Genomic DNA, 19,547 nt, shown 5'->3' with positions numbered 1-19,547 from the left:
GTTCTGGGTCCTGTCCTGCAAAACAGGGCTTACTCTGCAGCCCCCAAAGCTCAGATAAAATAATTTTTTCCTACTTACAGCTGCAAACACCGTGTTTATCCCACCATGCACCGACAGTGCCCAGGAAATGCAAGCCTCTCGTTCCCTTTGCCACACTCACTGTAGCTACACTTCAGCCCCTCAAAAACCCCCATTTAGTTAATTTTGCTCACAGAGAAAAGACTCCATCAGTCATCAGAGTTTCGTAAGTTCTTTAATGGCAAGCTCATGGTGTAACGACACTGCTGGATTTGATGCCTCGGTGGTGGGAGAAGAAGGAGGATCAGAAGAAAGGCAGGGCTCCACTGAAGGCTTTTAAAGCATTGAATAAAAGGGCAACATCTTTTGGCGACCCATCTCATAGCTTTGTAGTCCCAAAGACAGTGATCTAGCCAGAAAAATGGTGGAAAGCACACCAAAGACAGCCTTTGCATGGCATGGCGCAACATGATTTCTGCTTGACTTGTTAAGCTCTGACTGGCCCCTGCATTAGTAAAGGAAAACTTGACAACAACAACAACAAAATTGCATTGACTGAAATCCAGAGCTGACGTTTCCACCACCACCCCGAAGATGAAAGCAGACATCTTTTACATGCAGTGTTACCGCAGTTCTTTGCCTACATGAGCAACAGCATGTCGGTACAGAAGGGGAATTTCAAAGTTCAATGTATTTTACATGAAACCAGTGAGCTTTACTCTAGTCAGCAGTAACTAGGTCAAAGAAGTTTTTTTCTGCAGACAAATGAACGCCCTTTTTGTTAACCTGTATATTCGTTTACGACCAAGCTAATACTGACAATGCAGTGCTATGTGGCTCTGTAGGAACTGGGGTTTGCAATAATGCAGATGCACCTTTAAGGATTGTCTTTCTTTAAAAAAAAAAAGTCAGCAAAGAGAAAAAAGTCAAACATAGAGCACATATATAATCTGGTTCACTGAATGGGTGATTGTGGGTAAGTGAAGAGGTTTCCTTCATAGACCTGCCACAGACAGCAGATGCCAACAATGCAACTAAGTCTCAGAAGTCTGATAAAAATCCAAGGTGACAGGGTCTGCCCTCAGAGCCCTTCCTATCAGAGGTAAGGACCAAATTTAAGGGATCTCTTTATTTTAGTATCTGCCTTGGAAGTGACATCCCTGAGCCTTCAGCTTTGTGGTGATGCTGCAAGGACCACCCCAAGCCCAGCCTGTTACAGGGTCTAAGAGTCACTCCTGCCTGGCTGTCACGTGAAGGCTTCCCAGCTGCAGCTGGCTGCAGAGACAGGCTGCCGGGGGGAGGAGAGCTCCTGCCAGAATTAAACAGATAAAACAAACCATTTCCCTCTGCTCGGTGATTTACAGAAAGGGGCATCCAGCTAGAGCCCCTGAAGGGATCCTTCCCAACTCCCCGTGTCCTGTGGCCAGACCAAAACTAGCCAGCACCGAGAAAGACCTGCAAGCTGGGCCAGGCTCCAGAGCAACCTGCAGCCAGAGAGGTCTCATCTTCTGGGTGCCCAGCCTGGGAAGCCTCAACGGGTCATGATTTTCAGACTGGATTATTTAGCTAGGCATCACTCCGTGTAAAGATCTTGGGTTTGGCACATAAAAAGACTGCTGTCTTCTGCATAACCCCTGTCTGGCATGGACCATGCATGGATCCTCAAGGGATAATACATCTCCCGTGGCACCTCATCCCCCTGTGAGAAGATGCTGCCTGTGCAGAAAGGACAGTGCAGCCCAGTAACACACACTGTGCTGAACTGCAGCTCTCACTGGTGCGTCTCGCTGCAAGCTGTGGGAGATAAGAGGTGTTTCTCTCCTCCTTCCTCTGCTTCCCCTCTTCTGGGAGTGGGAATTTCTGAGAACAGAGTGGTAAGGGTGGACACAAGGTAAGGATGGATGAAATGGAAACCTCACCTCCTGCCACAGCTAAAGCTGACTGTGAGTAAAATAGCTATGGACTTCAGCCCTGGGCCCCAGTGAAAGATCAAGAACCATGTTGAAACAGGCTGGGAATCTGTCCTGTATGGCAGCTTTCCAAAGCAATGTCCATAACGTTATTGCAATCACTTTTACCGCCACAGAATCATGTCCCACCTTGCAGAGGGAGAAAAGGGCAGTGACCTACTAAGCTCCTCCCTGCTGCCCCAGCCACCATCGCACACCTTACGTGGGACACAGCACTAAGATGCCTGCACGTCACCAATGCAGGAAAACTAACTCTGGCTATTCCCACCCAAAACGGCATTCTTACAAGCACGTGACTTTCAAAGGCACAGCACTACACACAGAGGGAAACTGCTTGGAAAACAGACCAGAGCAGGGCAGGAGGTAGAGCTGGTGCCTGGTAGGGTTCGGGTCACCATCCTCAGGGGTGTGCTCTTCCAGTCTGCCAATCTTTTCTCTCATGAGCAAATGCTTTTAAGAGATGTTGCTATGCACCTAATAAAGCAGCTCCCTGACCGCTGCTCCTACCTACTCACCCAATATCATACATAATAACGTTGCGGAAGAGAGGATGAAAAGGCTTTTTAGTTTGCCTTTTCTCCATCCCTTCCTCTCAATGGATTCATCAGGCAGGCAAGCTCAAGGCCCCAGTGATGTCCAGAGCAGCTTTTTTATAAACTGCATAGGTTCCATAAGCAGATACTTGGCAGAATAGTTTGGGCTCTTTGAGAACTCCAAGCATCTCTCTGAAAGGGGCCTTTCTTACTCCTGCCCCTGCTACCCAAAGCAACTGTTGCATTTCTGAAATCTGCTCTTCCCTCTGGCATCCCATGTATTTCTCATCCCCCAAGCAGCACTCTGCTCATTGCATTCATGCAACTCACATTCAGAAGCACCAGTTCTGCAAGAGGCTCTGCTTTAGTACATTTCTATTTCACTACAGCATGAAATGCCTACGAGAGAAGGGTGAGGGAAAAGGGAGAGTCTTCTGTGTCCTTTCACTAATGGTTTGCTTTGAGGAGAAGCAGTAATAATGCATACCTCTTTTCACCCACAGATCTCAAAGCACTTCATACACTGGTGGGCAAATAATACTGATGGCTCCTTTTACAAAATGCTTAAGGTGGGACTTTCAAAGCAGTTACCCTTCTCCCACCAAATTTCATGGCGCCCTGGATGCATAACTGGAGGCCTGCCTTGAATTCTCAGCTGCCAAAATCCACCCGAAGCTTGGGGCAAGGCAATGGCAGAGCTCTGAAGCCACACCTTCTCACCAAGCCCCAGGCTTGCAAGGATTTATGCATGTGTTTGTAAATCTTGTGTCTCAGTCTGGCAGCCTAGCCACTGAGTCATGCTACCCCTGGTTAATTACTTAATGGCTACTAACCTCAATATGTGGTGGGAGTGAGGGAAAAATAAAATACAAATAAAATACAAAGATTCTTTGTAATACAACTAAACCAGTTCTGCATCTCTTGCATCATTTGGTATGTATGGAACGAGTAACATGGTAATAGAGAAATGTATTCGGTCAAAGTAAGCAATCAATATTTTTTGATAAAATACATTCTATATTAATGCTCATTCACATTTAATACACATGTAAATTAAATTTTCTATGTATAAAATTCCAGTTTATTCTTGATGCTGCCTGGTCATGCTTCAGTTCAGCAGCAGGGCTCAACACATTCGGCTCCCAGCAAAGTGAGAGCTGACAAGAGCACTCAGCTCTCTGCTGGACCAAGCCTCGTGCATCCCCCTGGAGTGCCCAGTCCCACAGGTCCCGTTTGAACAAAATCTGGCTAGCTTCAGTGGGAATTTTGCAGGGGTGAGCGCTGCAGAAGGCCCCCCCATCTGTCCAGCACTTGCATTCTGGTGTAGAAATCACCTAAATGGCGTATGGCATCCCCCAAAAAAAGTGAGTTAGTGAATACAGAAAATAACGTATCTACATAATTTACAGTGTTATGTTTGCTTGCAACCATATTAATGCTCGACCGCTCATGAACAATTCAATCAATATGCAGGGAATGGCAGCAGAGTGCAGTACATATTACAGCCTCCTGTACACAATTACAAGCACTGATCTTGCAGTCTTTCCTCATTTCATGAATTCCTGCCTATCCTGCTGCCACCCAGAGTCCAGTTCTCCACTGAGCCTTGTGGAGACAATCCTTCACAACACTTGGGCCGGTTCAGATTGGGTCTGCACCTCTGTCAAGGTCCCTAACACCATACGAGGGGTGCGAGGCACCTTTGGCTGCAGGTCCTCAGCTACCACCCACATCCACCCCTTACACCCTCCCCTCTGTTGTGCCAGCACTAATCTGTGCAGCCACACACTGAACCAGATGGTGGGAATGATCCAGCTGGAAAACTGCCTGTCTGTAAAAAGGCAGAGGGTTATTTCACAGCCAGACTGACCTCACAGCCCAGCTCGTGATGCAGCGGTGCCCAGGGCTTGTGCAGGTGTGGGTGCACGCACGTGCATGTCGGTGCCAGCCACCTGCACCTAAGCAAAATGGGTGCGAGTGGCCAGCAAACCTGACCGGCAGGACTTTGCCTCCAGCTTGCACTACTGTAAGTTATGTCTTGTGTTAGGTTACAGCAGAGGGAAGTCTGCCTCAAAAGATCTACTTGTATGAGCTGCAACCAAAGGATTGGATGCTACAAAGAGAAAAGTTCTCCCGAAGCAAGGCTGTGTTTAAGGTTCTGGCATCTGTTTCAGCTGGAAAGAAAAACTTACGGACTTAAAGCAGGGATGGAAACCACTGGTCTTACACTTTATTTTAGTAAGCAAAAAGCCTATTGCTGCTGTACAGTGTTATACAATGAACTGCCACAGTTCTCACGTCACTAGTCCATAGGAAATGTGCTGCGACTACCATGTTTATGCCTGCATGCCGAAAGAATGTACAAAATTGCATTAAGCTCTGTTTCTGTTCCACTTTTTTTGATATTCCTAAACTTCAACTTTTACAAAGTTGTGGACACTTCTGTGCACTCTCAGGTACCACACGCCATCCGGGTTATGGCAAGTTGTTGCCCCAGATTAGAAAAATCAAGTGCTATGCATCTCTCAAGCCATCATCAGAAATGTAAACCACCAAGAAAACCTGCTCTCTTAAGTAACCTTGAAAAAAAAAGTCTTAAAAAAATCTATTGAAAAGGAGACATTGCTAACAACAGGGTTTTCAAGATGGTATGAGTTGTTTCTAGGAGTTGTCCAAGCATTTTTTCTAGCTCACTTCTTGTTATTATAAAGCTAATTCTGTATAAAAGGGCTTTTGAAGCATGTGACCATCATTTCATGAATTTTAAAAAAATTGGGAAAAAGGAGTAAATTTGGAAACATTTTGCTCGATGTGGAAAACGGTTGTATTAGAACAGAATCCCCTTTGCTTCTTACATTTTCAGTACAAAAGGCAAGTAAATACAGAGACCCTGCAACTTCACAGTCTGGCACTCCTCTGAGTCACTTAAATCTATGCAAAATAGGTATAAAATACGAGGGGTCTTCTCCTTTATACCCAGACCCTGCTAAACTTCTCTGGGGAGCAAGTCCCCAGCTAAGTAAAACCTCATTTGTTTTTATATCAGCCAAAGTAGCAATATTTTAGCTCCCCTCTAACCAGGTGTAAATGTCCAGACCAGCTCAAAGGCCCAGGGAGGGAAACAGGTCCTGCATAATTTTAAGAACCAGGTGCTGGTTTGTACCCTTATGGCTTCAAAGTTAAGTTGCACTTCAATTCATGATGCCACGAGGTGTGTACAATAATAATTTAGCAGTGTATTAAAAACGGCAAAGCTTAAAATTGGTTGTCATGCAGAAGTGGGACAGGCGATGGCTATTTTTTAATTGATTTATATGAAAGCAGCATTTGGCTTTGGATCAAATGGTGTCAGAGTACCAGGGTTGGTTATAATGTGTACTACTGATACTTAATGACTCCAAGTTATTAATCTCAGGTATCAGTAAATTGACACTAATATGTCTGACACCAATACTCTCTTGGTTTTCCTGCTTCCCATTAGTTTTGTTCAGCCTTCATGTGCACTTCTGCAGTACCAACCGCTATTAAACTAGTGTTTTTCAGGAGAAATCTCTCCAAGTTTGGTACTTTGTCAAAAACCATAGCTGTTGAACTAAAAAGAAAAGCGCAGGTCGCATTTGCTCTCTGCGCTGGCTTCCTCAGAAAGGTCACCAGTGAGGACTCAGCACTCTCACCACACACTTCCTACATTCTCGGTACTCTACATTCATGTCAGCGAACGCTACTCTTGAACACAAACCGAAGAGACAAGTCAGCAACAAAACTACTTCTAGATTGATTACGGCAGAATGCTACCAAGACAACTCCATAGAAAACCCACTGAAGCAGGAGCAAAATTCAGGTCACTTCTTAGCAAAGCTCATCACAGATTATTACTATTATTATTATTATCAATATTTTTTAAACCGTTTTGTAAAACTTTGATCCTGGGAGCCAGATATCCCCATGTGATGTGCTAATTCAAACAGGCTAACGTGGGACCACCTGACCCCACCTGGTACCAAAGGCTTCCGAATATTTTTAGCTTCTCAGAAAATCACTGCTGACTGACACCCATCTGTTGGTGATCAGCTTCTGGTTCCTCTTCTTCCACATCTGCATTATATTCTTCAAATGCATCATCATCAACATCTGGAAGCCCAAGTAACTACAAAGAAGAGAAAATACCGTGTAATAGTGAATTACCCACTCATGCAGCTTTGCTGCAAATCTTCACACAATACCTAGGTGTCACTTCTTGAAAAACCTCAAACCCTGGAATAACAGTATTGTGTAACAATCTCAACTCTCTTTCCCTCCCTCCTGTAACAGGCAAAGATTTGAAAATGCATCCTCACACCAAATTAAGTGCTCGTAGACCAGAAGATAAATAAAACCAAAGCAAAGCACTTGCAAAAAGCTTTGCGCTCTTCCCTGAGGTCGTATCACAAATTGTTCCGTGTTTAGACTTGTCAGTGGTTTAACTTCAGAAAGAAACATGATAATACTGTAGCAGTAGATATCTCAGTTTGTGTTCAGCAGCCTTATAAAAGCCAAAGAAAACATCCTCATGCAGAACTGGCTAGTATGGAGTAGGCAAGGAGTCCCTAAAAACACAACAGGACAACAGCAAATGGCCTGAAGTTGCACCACGGACGTTTAGATGGGATCTTAAGAAAAATTTCTTCACCAAAAGGGTTGTCAAGCACTGGAATAGGCTGCCCAGGGAAGTGGCTGAGTCACCATCCCTGGAGGTGTTGAAAATACAGGTACATGTGGTGCTTAGGGACAGGGTTTACTGGTGGACTTGGCAGTCCTGGGTTAATGGTTGGACTTGATGATCTTAAAGGTCTTTTCCAACCTAAACACTTCCATGATTCTATGATTCTGTATTAAGTCCTTCTCTTAAACCCTTCAATTCATCACACCAGACAAAGCCTTGCATGCTGGGCGATGCCCTTGCAGTGAGAAATGCTGAGTATTCAACTCCGAATTCTCCTTTAAATTTCTGCAAATTAGATTTGAGCTTGTGAAGAACTGCCAGCCCATCTTCCTTGGACAATGTTTGCGTGTCTCCACCTGATGGTTCCGATCGCTGCAACAGCATTTGTTCACTACAGGAAAAGGAGCAAACAGTGATGTTCAAACTTTTCCCCTCTCCCCCAAAAGGCTGCCAAGCCAACAGAGGTCAAGAAGACAGATAACCAAATAATAGTCAAAATAATGCATGTGTTGTGGAAATCTCATCTCAGAATCCTACACTAGCAGCTGTTAATAGCCACAAAGCAAAATCATATGCAAGGCATTATTGGGAATACCACGTATTTAGCTTGCCAGGGCCAGAAGAGCAGCACAGATGCATGCAACGCCCTGTTCAGAGAGTGGGCGCAGCTGTTAGCTCTCGAAAGAGGCAAAGCCCAGAAAAATTGGGAGGAGGATGACACCTGCTAGGTGGTAGCACGAAAATGAGAAGGCTGCCATGAGGAAGAATTTTAGGGACCTAAACCAGTGTTATTTTCGCTAAACAGATTCAGTGTATTCAAATTAAATTTGAGTGTTGTACTGTTCTGTTTGTATCAGCTGGCAGAAAAAGCTTTGATCATGGTTTTTTGCCCAGTTCTGGTTATAATTCCTCCTTAATTTGCAGGGAAATGAGCCACATGAGTCTTCATTTTATGGGATACTGTAAGCCCTTCCCATGCAAAACTAGCATAGAAACCACAACATACACCACAAGAACCACAAAGTTGCACGTGACCCCAAAGGATGGGGAGCGTGTCCTGCTTTTCACACATCGCCTCTCCCTTTGCCCTCAGGAAACTCAGCTCTGCTCTCCCTGGTGCAGCATAAATCGGAGTGATGCTGCAGACACTGATGGTTTTACAAAGGCAGGAAGGATGGGTATGAGATTGGGATGGGATGGGATGGGATGGGATGGGATGGGATGGGATGGGATGAAGGGATGGGATGATGGGATGGGATGGGATGGGATGGGATGAAGGGATGGGATGATGGGATGGGATGGGATGGGATGGGATGGGATGGGATGGGATGGGATGGGATGGGATGGGATGGGATGGGATGGGATGGGATGGGATGGGATGGGATGGGGATGGGATGGGATGGGATGGGATGAAGGGATGGGATGATGGGATGGGATGGGATGGGATGCTCCTCTAAGAGAGGCAGTTTTGTTCTCTCATAGACACTTTAGGATCCTCCAAGGTACCAACGACCTCAACCATGCCGGTCCTGCTTTTAGGGGTTGCATCTCATTGCTCCCCACAGGACTACAGTCCCTCACTGCTGTTAACCCCTTACTGCTCTCTGGACTGCAGTGACAAGTCAGCTCACACCTTGATCCCAAGGAAGTGGGATCAGGGTCCAAGGAGCAGGGAGCTCTACACATTTTGGGTCAAAGGAGAAAGAGCGTTTATAAAAGATGATGACAAAATAAGATGATGAAGGTGGCCTGAGTTGACCCTACACTGATTCCCACCCTCTCTTCTTTTAAACATATTAGTTTTCTGCTTCTACTCCGTTACCTACTTCATATATTAAAGTATCAGCTACATGGCAGATTTGAAAGGACTTTCATGGAGAGCAAAAACAAGGAGGAAAGGGGTACAGAAAGAGAAAGCTGATCGACCAGCCAAACAGCCAAGGGGAAAAAAACCTGCTGGATGGGTATACGTGGGAAGGAGGATGACAGGAGGTGGTGAGGAGGGAGAGAGAACAACTATCAGTGGCAACACCACCTGAACTACATCTACTCCTGCTGGACAAACCACCCATCTGGAGGTAAAGAAGAGGTAACCGGGACATGGGTGAACTCAATGAATATGGGATAAATGGCTTTTACACTGCAGCTTCCCAGTTCAGATGTAGGCTTTTTAGCCTTAAGGTGAGCTCAATGCAGGAGCCCTGGAATTTGCTGCTAAATTGTACCACTCATGCTTTGGTTCTCTGCAAACTCTGCCAGCTGGCGTGATGTCCCTCAGGCATTTTTTACTTTTTATTTGCCTTTCTTTCTTCACTCTTTCAAAGTGCCCTGATTTTATACAAATAACCTAGTAGTTTTTTAAGTCATGAAAGCAGAGTCACATTGCCTCCTGCCAAAAGTTCATGTACAACCACACTGAAAAATAAACCAAGACCGAGCTTTAGTGGTCCACACAATGCTATACTAGAGATAACGTGGTTCTGCTGAATCCTGGTGTGAAGGGCTTAGCCTCCAGGCAGATGTGCTTACAAGCACCAGCACAAACACCTCTGGCACCAGAGAGACAACGGCGTCAGAGGAGCTGGGATGCTCTGGGGCAAATGGGGGTATTTGAGCCCAGTGCTGTATGTACCATTTCGTGTACCTGTGTGGTGTCTGACACTTTTGAATGCTCCCTGAGTAAGTGGATAATAAGGCAAATCACAAGGTTTTGTGGAAACTGACTCAGGAAGGCAGAAATGGGCAGAGACAACATGCTCCCCACCACCTTCAGTAACAAAACAGCTTGGCCTTGTCTACAGCAGGATTTAGAGGTGCGATTTAGCTGTCACAGGTTAATCAACATTTTCTAAAAGCCTCGTCTAAATAAACGTCCTACCCTGGTACTGTGTTTATGCCCGTAAAACATATGGGAAGGATGCCCAAAAGCAGTGAGGGCTGGTGAGCAGCTCCCAGACCACCCTCATTGCCTCCTGCACCCATGGAAGAGTGGTGAGCAGAGGGAAATCTCCATCTCGCACTGAGAGGGATGCTAGCTACTGGGCATCCCCACTCTCACTGCCTCCAAAACAGTGGCACGAGCACCCAGCCCCTTCCCATGCCGCAGCATCAGGGTAAGCCTGCGGAGACATGGCTGGGCTGTTAACACAAATATATGGAGCAGGGCTGAGCTGAGTTACTGGGCAAAAATCGGTCTTGGAGCCCTCGGTTAAAGGAGGGCAGGTGCTTGTGTTGTGCCCTAGGGCATGGAGAGCTGCAGATGCACCACCAGCGTCTCCTCCTAAACGTTTCCCATCAAAAGACCCTGACAAAGACTTCGAAAATTGTCTAATAAACTTTGATGTCCATCTGGAAATACCAAAATGCAAAAAAACTTTCAGAAGTTGTGTGCCAAGCACATGCCAAAAACCTGGCCCCTCCTCAGTGTTTCAGACTGAGTAGCCAGTACCATCGAGCCTTCAGAAGAGCTCAGTCTGACCTTCAGCAGTGTTTTTTCCTGAACTGCCATTTTGGAAACTGACATTTGCCAGACTGGTCTCTGACAGCAGACTTGGTTAGGGTAGTGGAGAAGAAATGCCCTGCAAATGCATTGTTACGTCCAAGCCAACAGCAAGGTGGTTTCACTAGCAGAACAGGTCCAGCAGAGAAAGTATGGGGGACAGTACAAAGTAATGCCAAGGAAATTATTTCCCAGTACTGATGAAAAGTTGTTCTGTTCTGGCAAAGGCCTGAGGGGGCAAAATAACTGTTTCCATACATCCATCATAACGCCCTCCACTTTTAAAAATCTATCCTACCATGCACGTGCTATTTTTAATAATTAGAATAAGGGAAACATGTCAATACATTCTTTATTAGACTTGCCTACACACAACCATACCTCAAATGATAAACCCAGTTTTGTCATGCTGATGCAAATCTCTCAATACTAGGTCAAAGGAGAAGCTGAGAAACATAATCTTTGTGATACATCCAAGAGAAAATGAAGAGGTACTTGACTGCAGTCTGCAAGAAGTCTCTGACAACTGAGGACACTGTTTTGGAGCAGACAAAAGCATAATGAAATTCAACAGCTAGGAAGCAAACCCAGAAAAACGAAAACCAAGGAAAACAGTTTTTCACAGGACCGTAACTAATGATGAAAAGAAAAAGTGCCCAGCAGTGCTGTATCCTTGTTAAGTCACCTGAAGACCTTACATCAAGACAGGGTGTCTTTGGAAAAGACACGCTCCAGCTGAACCACGATTTATGTGCTTGGTTGAGGGAATCAAGGGGTGCAATGTGATGTATTAACGACAGGCCCAGACTAAATGCGTACAGTGGTTCCCCTTGCTTTGAACCTTTTTATTCTGAAGAGCAGCTTAACGTGGTTTGACTGAAGCCAATTTCTCAGTAACTTAAGTTATGCTGAAATAAATGTGGTTTATATGAAATAAGTGATCTGTACCAATTTAATTAAGTCTTTTTGAAGTCCTCTTTAGTTAAACCAATGGAAGTTTCTCCTCAAAGGCACAGCTTTTCTGAGCAGAAGAAAACAGCTACAAAGATCCAAGAGCTGAATATTGTTCTGGGAAACGTATTTATATTTTTGTATGTTTTCACAATTACATGCAGCTGTACTGACGGATCAGATTTCCAGTCCTTTCTAAGAAAAGTGTGCATCTGTTCTATTTATTTCCAGTCTCTCAAAGGATTCTTTAAAATGATGCTCTTTCATGTTGACCAGCTGTGGTGGTCTGTGGCAAGGCAATGCAAGGGTGTAACACAGGGAGGGCCAGTGTTTTCATATCGACGCTCCAGGCCCTCCCTTTCGCTCTAAATACTTGGGATACATTTTCAGTCTTCTTGATTAGTCAGCCAGAATAAGAGAGAAGGGGAAAAGGTCTACATTTTCAGCTGAGTGTAAAAACATCCATTGGTCAGCTTTCCCATGGACATCACAGGAGCATGGCTCTGGCAACGAACCTTTGCTCTGCTTTGCACCAGCCCCAGGCACTTAAAAGGAGAGACTGTGCAAAGGCAGGATTTGGCAAAAATGAAGGACAACAGCCAAGGATACCTCACCCTGGTGAAACCCAGGCTTTGACCCAACTCTTAGTGTGTTAAACAAGGACAGAGAAAGCTGAGTAGCAGCAAAACAGAAAAACACAAGCCCCCTCCCCACAAAACTCAGCTTCTGCTGCAGCTTCTCAAGCAGTGACCAAACTGGTGCTTGCAAATACCAAGTGGCAACCATCCCAACAGCAAAATCTGGACCACTTGAGGGGAAAAAAAAACAACCCCAAAATAAAACAAACCATTCCTGAGGAGAGATCATACTTCCAGCTTCCCAGAGGTTTACTCTTACTACTCAGATCTTTGCAAAATTCCCCAATTCCAGTGCCAGGAAACAACCCTGCCACAAAGTCCCGTGGCGCTGACTCGCATCCTATTCCTCGGAGTCAGCGCTGCATCAGCAGGACACGAGCCCCTGCGCAGCTGGGGAGCCACTGCCACCGGCTGCCGCACCAGTTGGCCTCCCACCCCACGCGGGAATCTCATCCTCTCAAACACAGAGACGGAAACAAAAAAGGCAGCTGGCTTCCAAGAAACAATTTCCAATTCCCTGATAGTAACTTACGTGCTAACACCCCTGCGCCCAGGCAGCTGACTGGAGATGTAAATCCCTGCAGAAGAAAAACCACCTTGCTCCATCCAGCGCTATCCTATTAAAAGTGACAGGTAACTGTCAATGTTTAGAAGTAAAGAGGAGGCACTTACGGGTCTGAAGGATTTGAAGACTTTTTCCAGTATTTCATGGAGTGTCTTTTTCCCACAGGAGGAGATGTAATCCTGTGCAAGTTGCAGAAAAGGTAAGCAGTCCTCACTTTCGCTCCACACATGCTGAAAGCCAACAGCAACACAAGAAAGAAAAGACATTAACAGGAATTCATGACAGCCTTTCCATGTGATTTTATAAGGTGACATGTTGTAAACATCTGCCAAAGTACACTGGGCCTCCCGCAGTTCAGATTTGCAGTGGGGATGGGTACTCGGACAAAATTTGATTTTATTAACACGATCCACCAGAAAGCATGAAAATCAATCCAGAAGAGAAAATGCCTTATGACTGCACCAGCAATGAAGGGTACACACACCTTGCGCATGCGCATTTTCTGAGTAGAAGTGTTTTCGTCTGGCATCAGCCCCACTCAGACCTGGAAGTCACATTGGGTTTTCTCTTCTTCTACATCATCTGCTGCAATCAAGCCCTCAGGAAGAGCTAAAAAATCTCTTTTGTCTTCCTGGCATTAGTGAAAGTGTGATGCGACCCTGGAAGTGGAACTTGATGTGCAATTCTCTTGACAATGCAGAAGAAAAGATGCAAAATACACCCGCAGGTTAGACACAGAGCCAAGGAGAGGCATTTGGGCGCTTACAACATCCTGACACTTCATGCCTCCCTCCCTGTTTTGAGATTTACTCCTCCTAGACCTGAATCTTCTCTTCCTGGGCAGGCACATTTAAACCCATTTGGGATATTCCTCTCGTTTTGGAGATGCCGGTACCCCAGCCTGGCTCTGTGAAGCCTCTCCCAAAATTGATGCTTATTCTCCTGCTATGAGGCTGTAGCAGGAACAATGCTGATGAGTGATGGTGGAAGCACTCAGGCAACAACACTTCTTGCACACAAGAAGCTTGCAGCACACAGCATAAGCTAATGTATACTTTTAAAGACCTCCTTTTTGAAGACTTTGTGCATGGGACTGTCTTAGGCACTCTGCTACACAGAGAAGCGTCACACTGCAAAATTAGTTTGAGACTCTTATACCTCTATTTTTGCACAGCAGCTCTTTTCCCCAAAGTGCCATGCAGCTTTTTACTGTGCTATAAACAGTAGGTTATGCTTAAACAAGGGAAGAGGACGGTCTCTCTGAAGCCTAACTAACATTCAAAGGAAGAGTCAGAACAACAGATGTTTCAATCCCTAACATAAGGCTTGCATGTCACCTTCCTGTTCAGCGGTGAACACCTGCCAGGGATGCAGTTTTACACTTACCAAAAGAAAACACTACTTAACATCACCTAAGCTGCATCTTTAAGTTGAAAACCATAACCGCCTTGCTACAAAACTCCCTTGACCTACATTTTCGTTGCTGCTTGTTGCATTTTACAGGCATAAACACAGCTAAATACTTTGTTACGAATAGAGCCCTGCCTTACTGAGTAGGTTCTGCTCTTTCCATATAACCAGAGTCATCTCTTAACCAGTCTGGCAATAAAAATAAATTCTTTACAGTCTTGCCAACTCTCAAAGGCACATACCACAAGTCTCATGATACTTCATGCCATCTTAAGAGTCATGGGCCTTGTAGTCTATAAATATACAACCAAATCTCAACTTGTTTACAAAAAAACCCAAACAACAAGGTCTGCACTTTGTGATTTGTATGGCCTAAAAAAGGCAGAAGGTACACAAAGTTAACTCAAATGAACCCTCTTTAAAATATCAAATGAACATTCTCAAATCACAACATTTGAAGAACAGCCTTGAGATTCTGGAGGTCTGGCCCACAATTTCTTAATACTTGGTTATTGCTAACCACTTAGTTATTTCTCATCTTTGCGTCAAACTTAAGAGCTGGATGTCTGGATGTTGCAGCTTGGCAATTCATGGCTCATGCTAAACCTGTTGTAATTGTTTATATGTATAAAACGATTATAACCGCTTACATCCTGATTGTTGTTTAAATGGTGGCTTCTTTTGACTACCAGAGCTATACACAGGAGCTTCCACATAAATGAACATCAGGTCCTGCCCTTTTATAAATAATAGTGGGTTCAACCCCAAGGGGAAGTTAACCCCGTGTTGTCTTATCATGTTTTTACAGTCTCTTTTCAAGCTGTACCACATTTTAAACTCCAGTGTGAATTTGTCAGCAGTAGCACAGAATAAGATAATCTAGCACAAGGGGAAAACCTGAGTAACTTGATCACTGAGCCTTTGAGGAGATTTTTTTGCATAGCACCATAAGGCAATAAGCAAGTAAGGCTTCCAACAATTTCCACATCTGCAGAAGATTTAAAACTTTGGCTGTAGCAACAAACACACTATGAAAGGTCTCACGTGCCATTAATGCGTGCATCTCATTCAGAAATGGCTCAATTTCACCCCACACACACACTCCACACACACCCCAAAACTCAAACGTAATAGAGATCAGAGTTATAACACCTAGAAGTTCAGCTGCGTCTACAGCTCTCTGTGGACATTCAGTGCTGCACCAAGGCAGTGCAGGAACTGAGTCTCACCACTGACTCACACATCTCCAGAGGAATCTGCAAAAGGAATTTTGGCCTTTCAAAATAAAAACAAACGTAATTTAAGGATTCAGCTCCTGCTCAGAAAGCTTGAGAGTGAAGCTGCACGTACAGAAATGGTTCTCCTGGAAAAACCCCCAATGCCTGAGGATCTCTTCACAGTAGGAGAAGCATACTGCTGGCAAACTGGTGGACCAGTGTTCAGCCATGGCCGTGCAATTAAAAAAATATTAACCTCATCATCTGAGCATGTGTTTTCCAAGCTTGCCCAGTTTTGCTCACAGTTGCTTTGTGTCACTACAAAAGCTCACAGCCACTGATTTCCACCTCAGCTGACCTAGGATCATGGTTGAATTATTTAGTTCAGCATCTACACACAGCACATAGCTGAGGGAATTCATAAGGTTGCATCTGGAGGGGCTTGCTTTAGGTGATTCAGTACTGCCAAGGTCACTTGCTGGCGCACCTTTTTCTAAGCAGCCCACCTGTTGAGCATAGCAGCAAAACTTTGTCTTGTGGGGATAATTCGACTTGCAGGAAATATTCAGTCTCACTGACTCTGTTCTAAAATATGTTACAGGAAATCTTGCATCAAGGTAGCATCATATTTTTATTTGCTTTATCAGTTACCTTGAACACCAGCAATAACAGCATCAAAACAAATAATAGACTATAAGGCATAGTATCACAACCCTCACCCTCTCTGGTTATGACTGTACAAGTCCAATTAATTTTTTGAGAACACCATGAGCCTCAGGAGCTAAATTATACATAGTTCAGCTATCTAAAATGCTGATTCAGAAAGTTTTAGTGTCCAGGTGGTACTGAAAATGCCAATAAGCATCTAGCTGGGTCTTCTGCAATCCCAGCACACTAAAACCTAGCACAAAGATACCTTTTCAGGAAATTAAAATGGTAAGATTGTTGTGATCTGGAATCTCTGATTTTAAAAAAAATTCAGAGTTGTTCTCCTCCAGACTGCATCTTGGCAAATTTGCCATGTTTTTCTCCTCCTCCCGTTTAACTTCATCCTGCTCATCATTTCCTCCTTACAAGTGGGTTACCATGGACTTCTTTGGTACCTCCTACATAGCTTTTTAAGTTGCATTATTATGAAATGAAGATGTAAAGAAAGAGAACAAGAATATCAGGCATCAGATGCTTATTAAATGGGAGGCTCCTTTATAAGAATCATGGGGTACAAAAAGGCCGTAAAGTGTGTCACTGTGAATTCTGTTTATATGTACTCACTTTCACACTCCATGTGTTACTGGAGCCATGCAACAAGGAAGGCTAAAGTGCAAATGGGAATCAGTCCCCTGGCTTGTATTAAGACTCCTTAAAATAAACTTTAGTCTGTCATTGCATGTAGAAAAGAAACTTATCTTCTGGAACATGAAAAAAAGAAAATGACTGCAAAAAACAAGACAGCCAAGCTGGGAGCAGAAATGAAGTCCCACAGTGCACCAGGAGTAGAAAACATGATGCTGGTGAATCAGCTCATTAGTGGTTCTTAATCACATTAAAGAGACACCATCAACAAGAAAAGCACTAAGAATGACACCTATCTGTCTGTCTTAAAAGTATTATTACTACAAAAAGTGCTTCAAGTAGTAATGCCAAGAAAAAGACAAGAAAACACTGCTTCTAGTTTTCCACTGTTTATGTTCTGCATTTGACAGGAGGAGTTGGCCCTTCTGCTCAGTTCTGCTACTGGTGCCTCTGGGCGGGGAGTCCTCCCCACAGCAACCCTGGAATGAAAATATTTGCCAAAAAAGAAAAAAAAAGGCTAAAATGTGGTTGCAAACCCACAAAAATTGGTCAGTGCTGGAAGCATGGGAATAAGGTCTGAAGCTGCTTAAGATTTTTTTTAAAGTTGATTAGATTTTGTTTTGAAAGAGTTTGCACAATTACTGCGCAGCATATAAAGAAACGATACAAGTCTAAGGAAAACAGTGAGCTTTGCGATTCCTGGTATCGTCAGCATCCAATCACAGCTTTAGTTTAGTCCTGCATTGGATTCGTATGTATCCCTGCTTAAGAGTACAGCAGGTATGGCCCTTTCTGGGCACGGGCATCTCTAGAAGGGAACAAGTGCTGGGGCTCATAGGAAGGAAGATGGGTGTGCAGGGCTAGTCCCACCGTGGACTAGGAGAATCCACACCCAGAGATGCTCCACTGCCACGGCTGGGGCTGGGGCTGAAGGTCTCATATCCCTGGACAGATGCATAACTAAACTCCAGCTAACTTCTTTCATAATTCAGCGTGACCATCTGTCTGACACAACAAATAAATGTCCTGCTCGCTGGGATTTGTGGTCCTGGAGAAGGCATTTCCCTGCTCTTTGTTTCCACCAACCCATCTGTCAAATGGGTCCACGCTGCACTTACCTGTTGGAAAGGGAATTAATGAACATTTCTCAAGCAGGTCAAGGGATGAAAGTTCCTCCGGGAAGGACCTACAACATTCCTACAATAACGGTCTGTGCTAGAAGCTGTTGGTTTTGGGGTTGTTGGTTTTGGTTGCTTTTTTTTTTTTTTTTTTTTGTTAATAAATTTCATTGCAGTTAACTGGAGCTTTGCAGGTTACAAACCCCGGGGCGCGATGCCGCTTTTCGGTCGCTCTTGTCGCACTTCTGCTCACCGCCGGGAGGGTCTGGGGGAGGGGAACACCCCCCCGCCCCATCCCATAGCCACGGGTTGTGTTGCCGCTGCCTTTTCCGCACAAACTTGCCGCTGAACTCGGCGAGGGGCGGGGAGGGGGCGCGGCGGCGCCAGGCCGGCACCTGCCCGGGTCCCCCAGCCTCGGCGGAGCGGCGGGGGGGACCGCGCGGCCCTCCTGTCATCCTGACTCCATTTTATTCCTGCCCATTCTCCATTTGCCGTGACAGCCCTGCCAGTCCGCCCGTCCCTGCGCCGTGCCCCGGCATCCCGGGAGGACGGAGGGGGCCGCGCGGGGAGCAGCAGCTGCAGCCCCCGCGGGGCGCGGGGGGAGCCCGGGGGGAAGGGGGCCGTGGGGTCGCACCCCTCCTGTCCCCGCCGGAGCCCGCAGCCTGCCCGGGCCGGGGTGATGGGGAAGGCGGGGGGGTCCCTGCCCGCAGCCCTGCCCGCGGGGCCGCCCCCCACCGGCAGCGGACTCCATTTTGCAGACTCTGGTGCGCGCCGGGGAGGATCCCCCCGGCCCCTCGCCCTGGCCCCGCCACCCCCGGCCCACACGCCGGCCGCCCCCGCAGCCCCGGCCCCGCCGCCCTCCATCCCCGCATCCCCTCCGCCTCTCCCGGGCACGGCCCCCTCCGCCGCCCCCCCTCGCCGCTCCCCCTCGGCTGCTCCCCAAGCACCCTCACGGACGGAGGGGGGAGTGTCCCAAAGCGGTGCAGGGGCTGCCCGCCGGTCCACGCACACGCACGGATACCCACGCACGCCCGTGACCGCCCGCCCCCCCCCCGCCCCCGGGTCCACTCACGAAATTGTCGCCGCAGGCGGCCTCCGGGCAGAGCACGTAGAAGGAGACGCCGGGCTCGGCGTAGAAGTCCATGCGCCGCTCCGTCTCCTCGGCGGCGATGAGCTGGAAGGGCGTGCGGGCGCACCACCGCTCCGCCGCCTCCGCCAGCGCCTCGAAAGCCATCGCCGCCGCCGCCGCCGCGATCCGCGCCCGCCCGCGCCCCCCGCGCGCGCCGCCCCGCGCCCGCCCCGCGCGCCGCCCCCCGCCGCGCGCGCCTCCCCCGCGCCCCGCTCCGGGCTCCCGGCCCCGGCCCCGGGGCAGGCGGGGGGGGAGGGGAGGGGGGAAGGGGCGTCAGGGCTCGCCGGCCGCCGCCCGGGCGGGGGGTCTGCAGCCGGCCGTTGGCTTGACGCCTTCTGGCAACTTGAGGGGGAAGCGGCCCGCCTGGGAGCGCGCTGGCAGCGGGACCGCGCCGAGCGCCGCTTGGCTTCCCAGCGCCGGTCCGGCATTCCACCGCCCGGTACCCAGGCCGCCCGCCCGCCCGCCCGCGCCCTTTCACGCCCAAGGAATCGGTACCCCCTGCGC

General features: G+C 47.0%; 1 protein-coding gene across 2 annotated transcripts; it reads right to left on the bottom strand.

Annotated features, from left to right (window-relative positions):
* Window positions 1–239: 239 nt before the first annotated feature.
* MTURN (maturin, neural progenitor differentiation regulator homolog) lies at window positions 240–19,199 on the bottom strand. 2 transcript variants are annotated; one of them, XM_040591735.1, is made up of 4 exons: window positions 18,987–19,199; window positions 12,984–13,106; window positions 11,104–11,257; window positions 6,592–6,668 (listed from the first exon to the last, which is right to left on the bottom strand). In XM_040591735.1, exons 1-3 carry the CDS (start codon window positions 19,146–19,148, stop codon window positions 11,105–11,107), a joined length of 438 nt encoding a protein of 145 aa, XP_040447669.1. In that variant the 5' UTR covers window positions 19,149–19,199; the 3' UTR covers window positions 6,592–6,668; window position 11,104. The 2 variants fall into 2 exon arrangements, with proteins under 2 accessions (XP_040447671.1, XP_040447669.1); XM_040591737.1 differs by lacking the exon at window positions 11,104–11,257 and having other exon boundaries at window positions 240–6,668.
* Window positions 19,200–19,547: the final 348 nt, after the last annotated feature.

This window comes from Falco naumanni, chromosome 4 (genome assembly GCF_017639655.2).
Source record: "Falco naumanni isolate bFalNau1 chromosome 4, bFalNau1.pat, whole genome shotgun sequence".
In the NCBI taxonomy this organism is placed as follows: Eukaryota; Metazoa; Chordata; class Aves; order Falconiformes; family Falconidae; genus Falco; species Falco naumanni.
Note: the sequence above shows the minus strand (reverse complement) of the source record. Positions and strands in the feature narration are given on the sequence as shown.

Bases quoted from the DNA above. Each gene is read 5' to 3' on its own strand.
- MTURN (XM_040591735.1), bottom strand. From the start codon at position 19,148: ATGGCTTTCGAGGCGCTGGCGGAGGCGGCGGAGCGGTGGTGCGCCCGC. The intron at 13,107-18,986 runs GTGAGTGGACCC...GTTGGCTTTCAG, and splicing joins CCGCCTGCGGCGACAATTTC to CATGTGTGGAGCGAAAGTGA. The intron at 11,258-12,983 runs GTAAGTGCCTCC...GCTCCAAAACAG, and splicing joins TCTTCAAATCCTTCAGACCC to TGTCCTCAGTTGTCAGAGAC.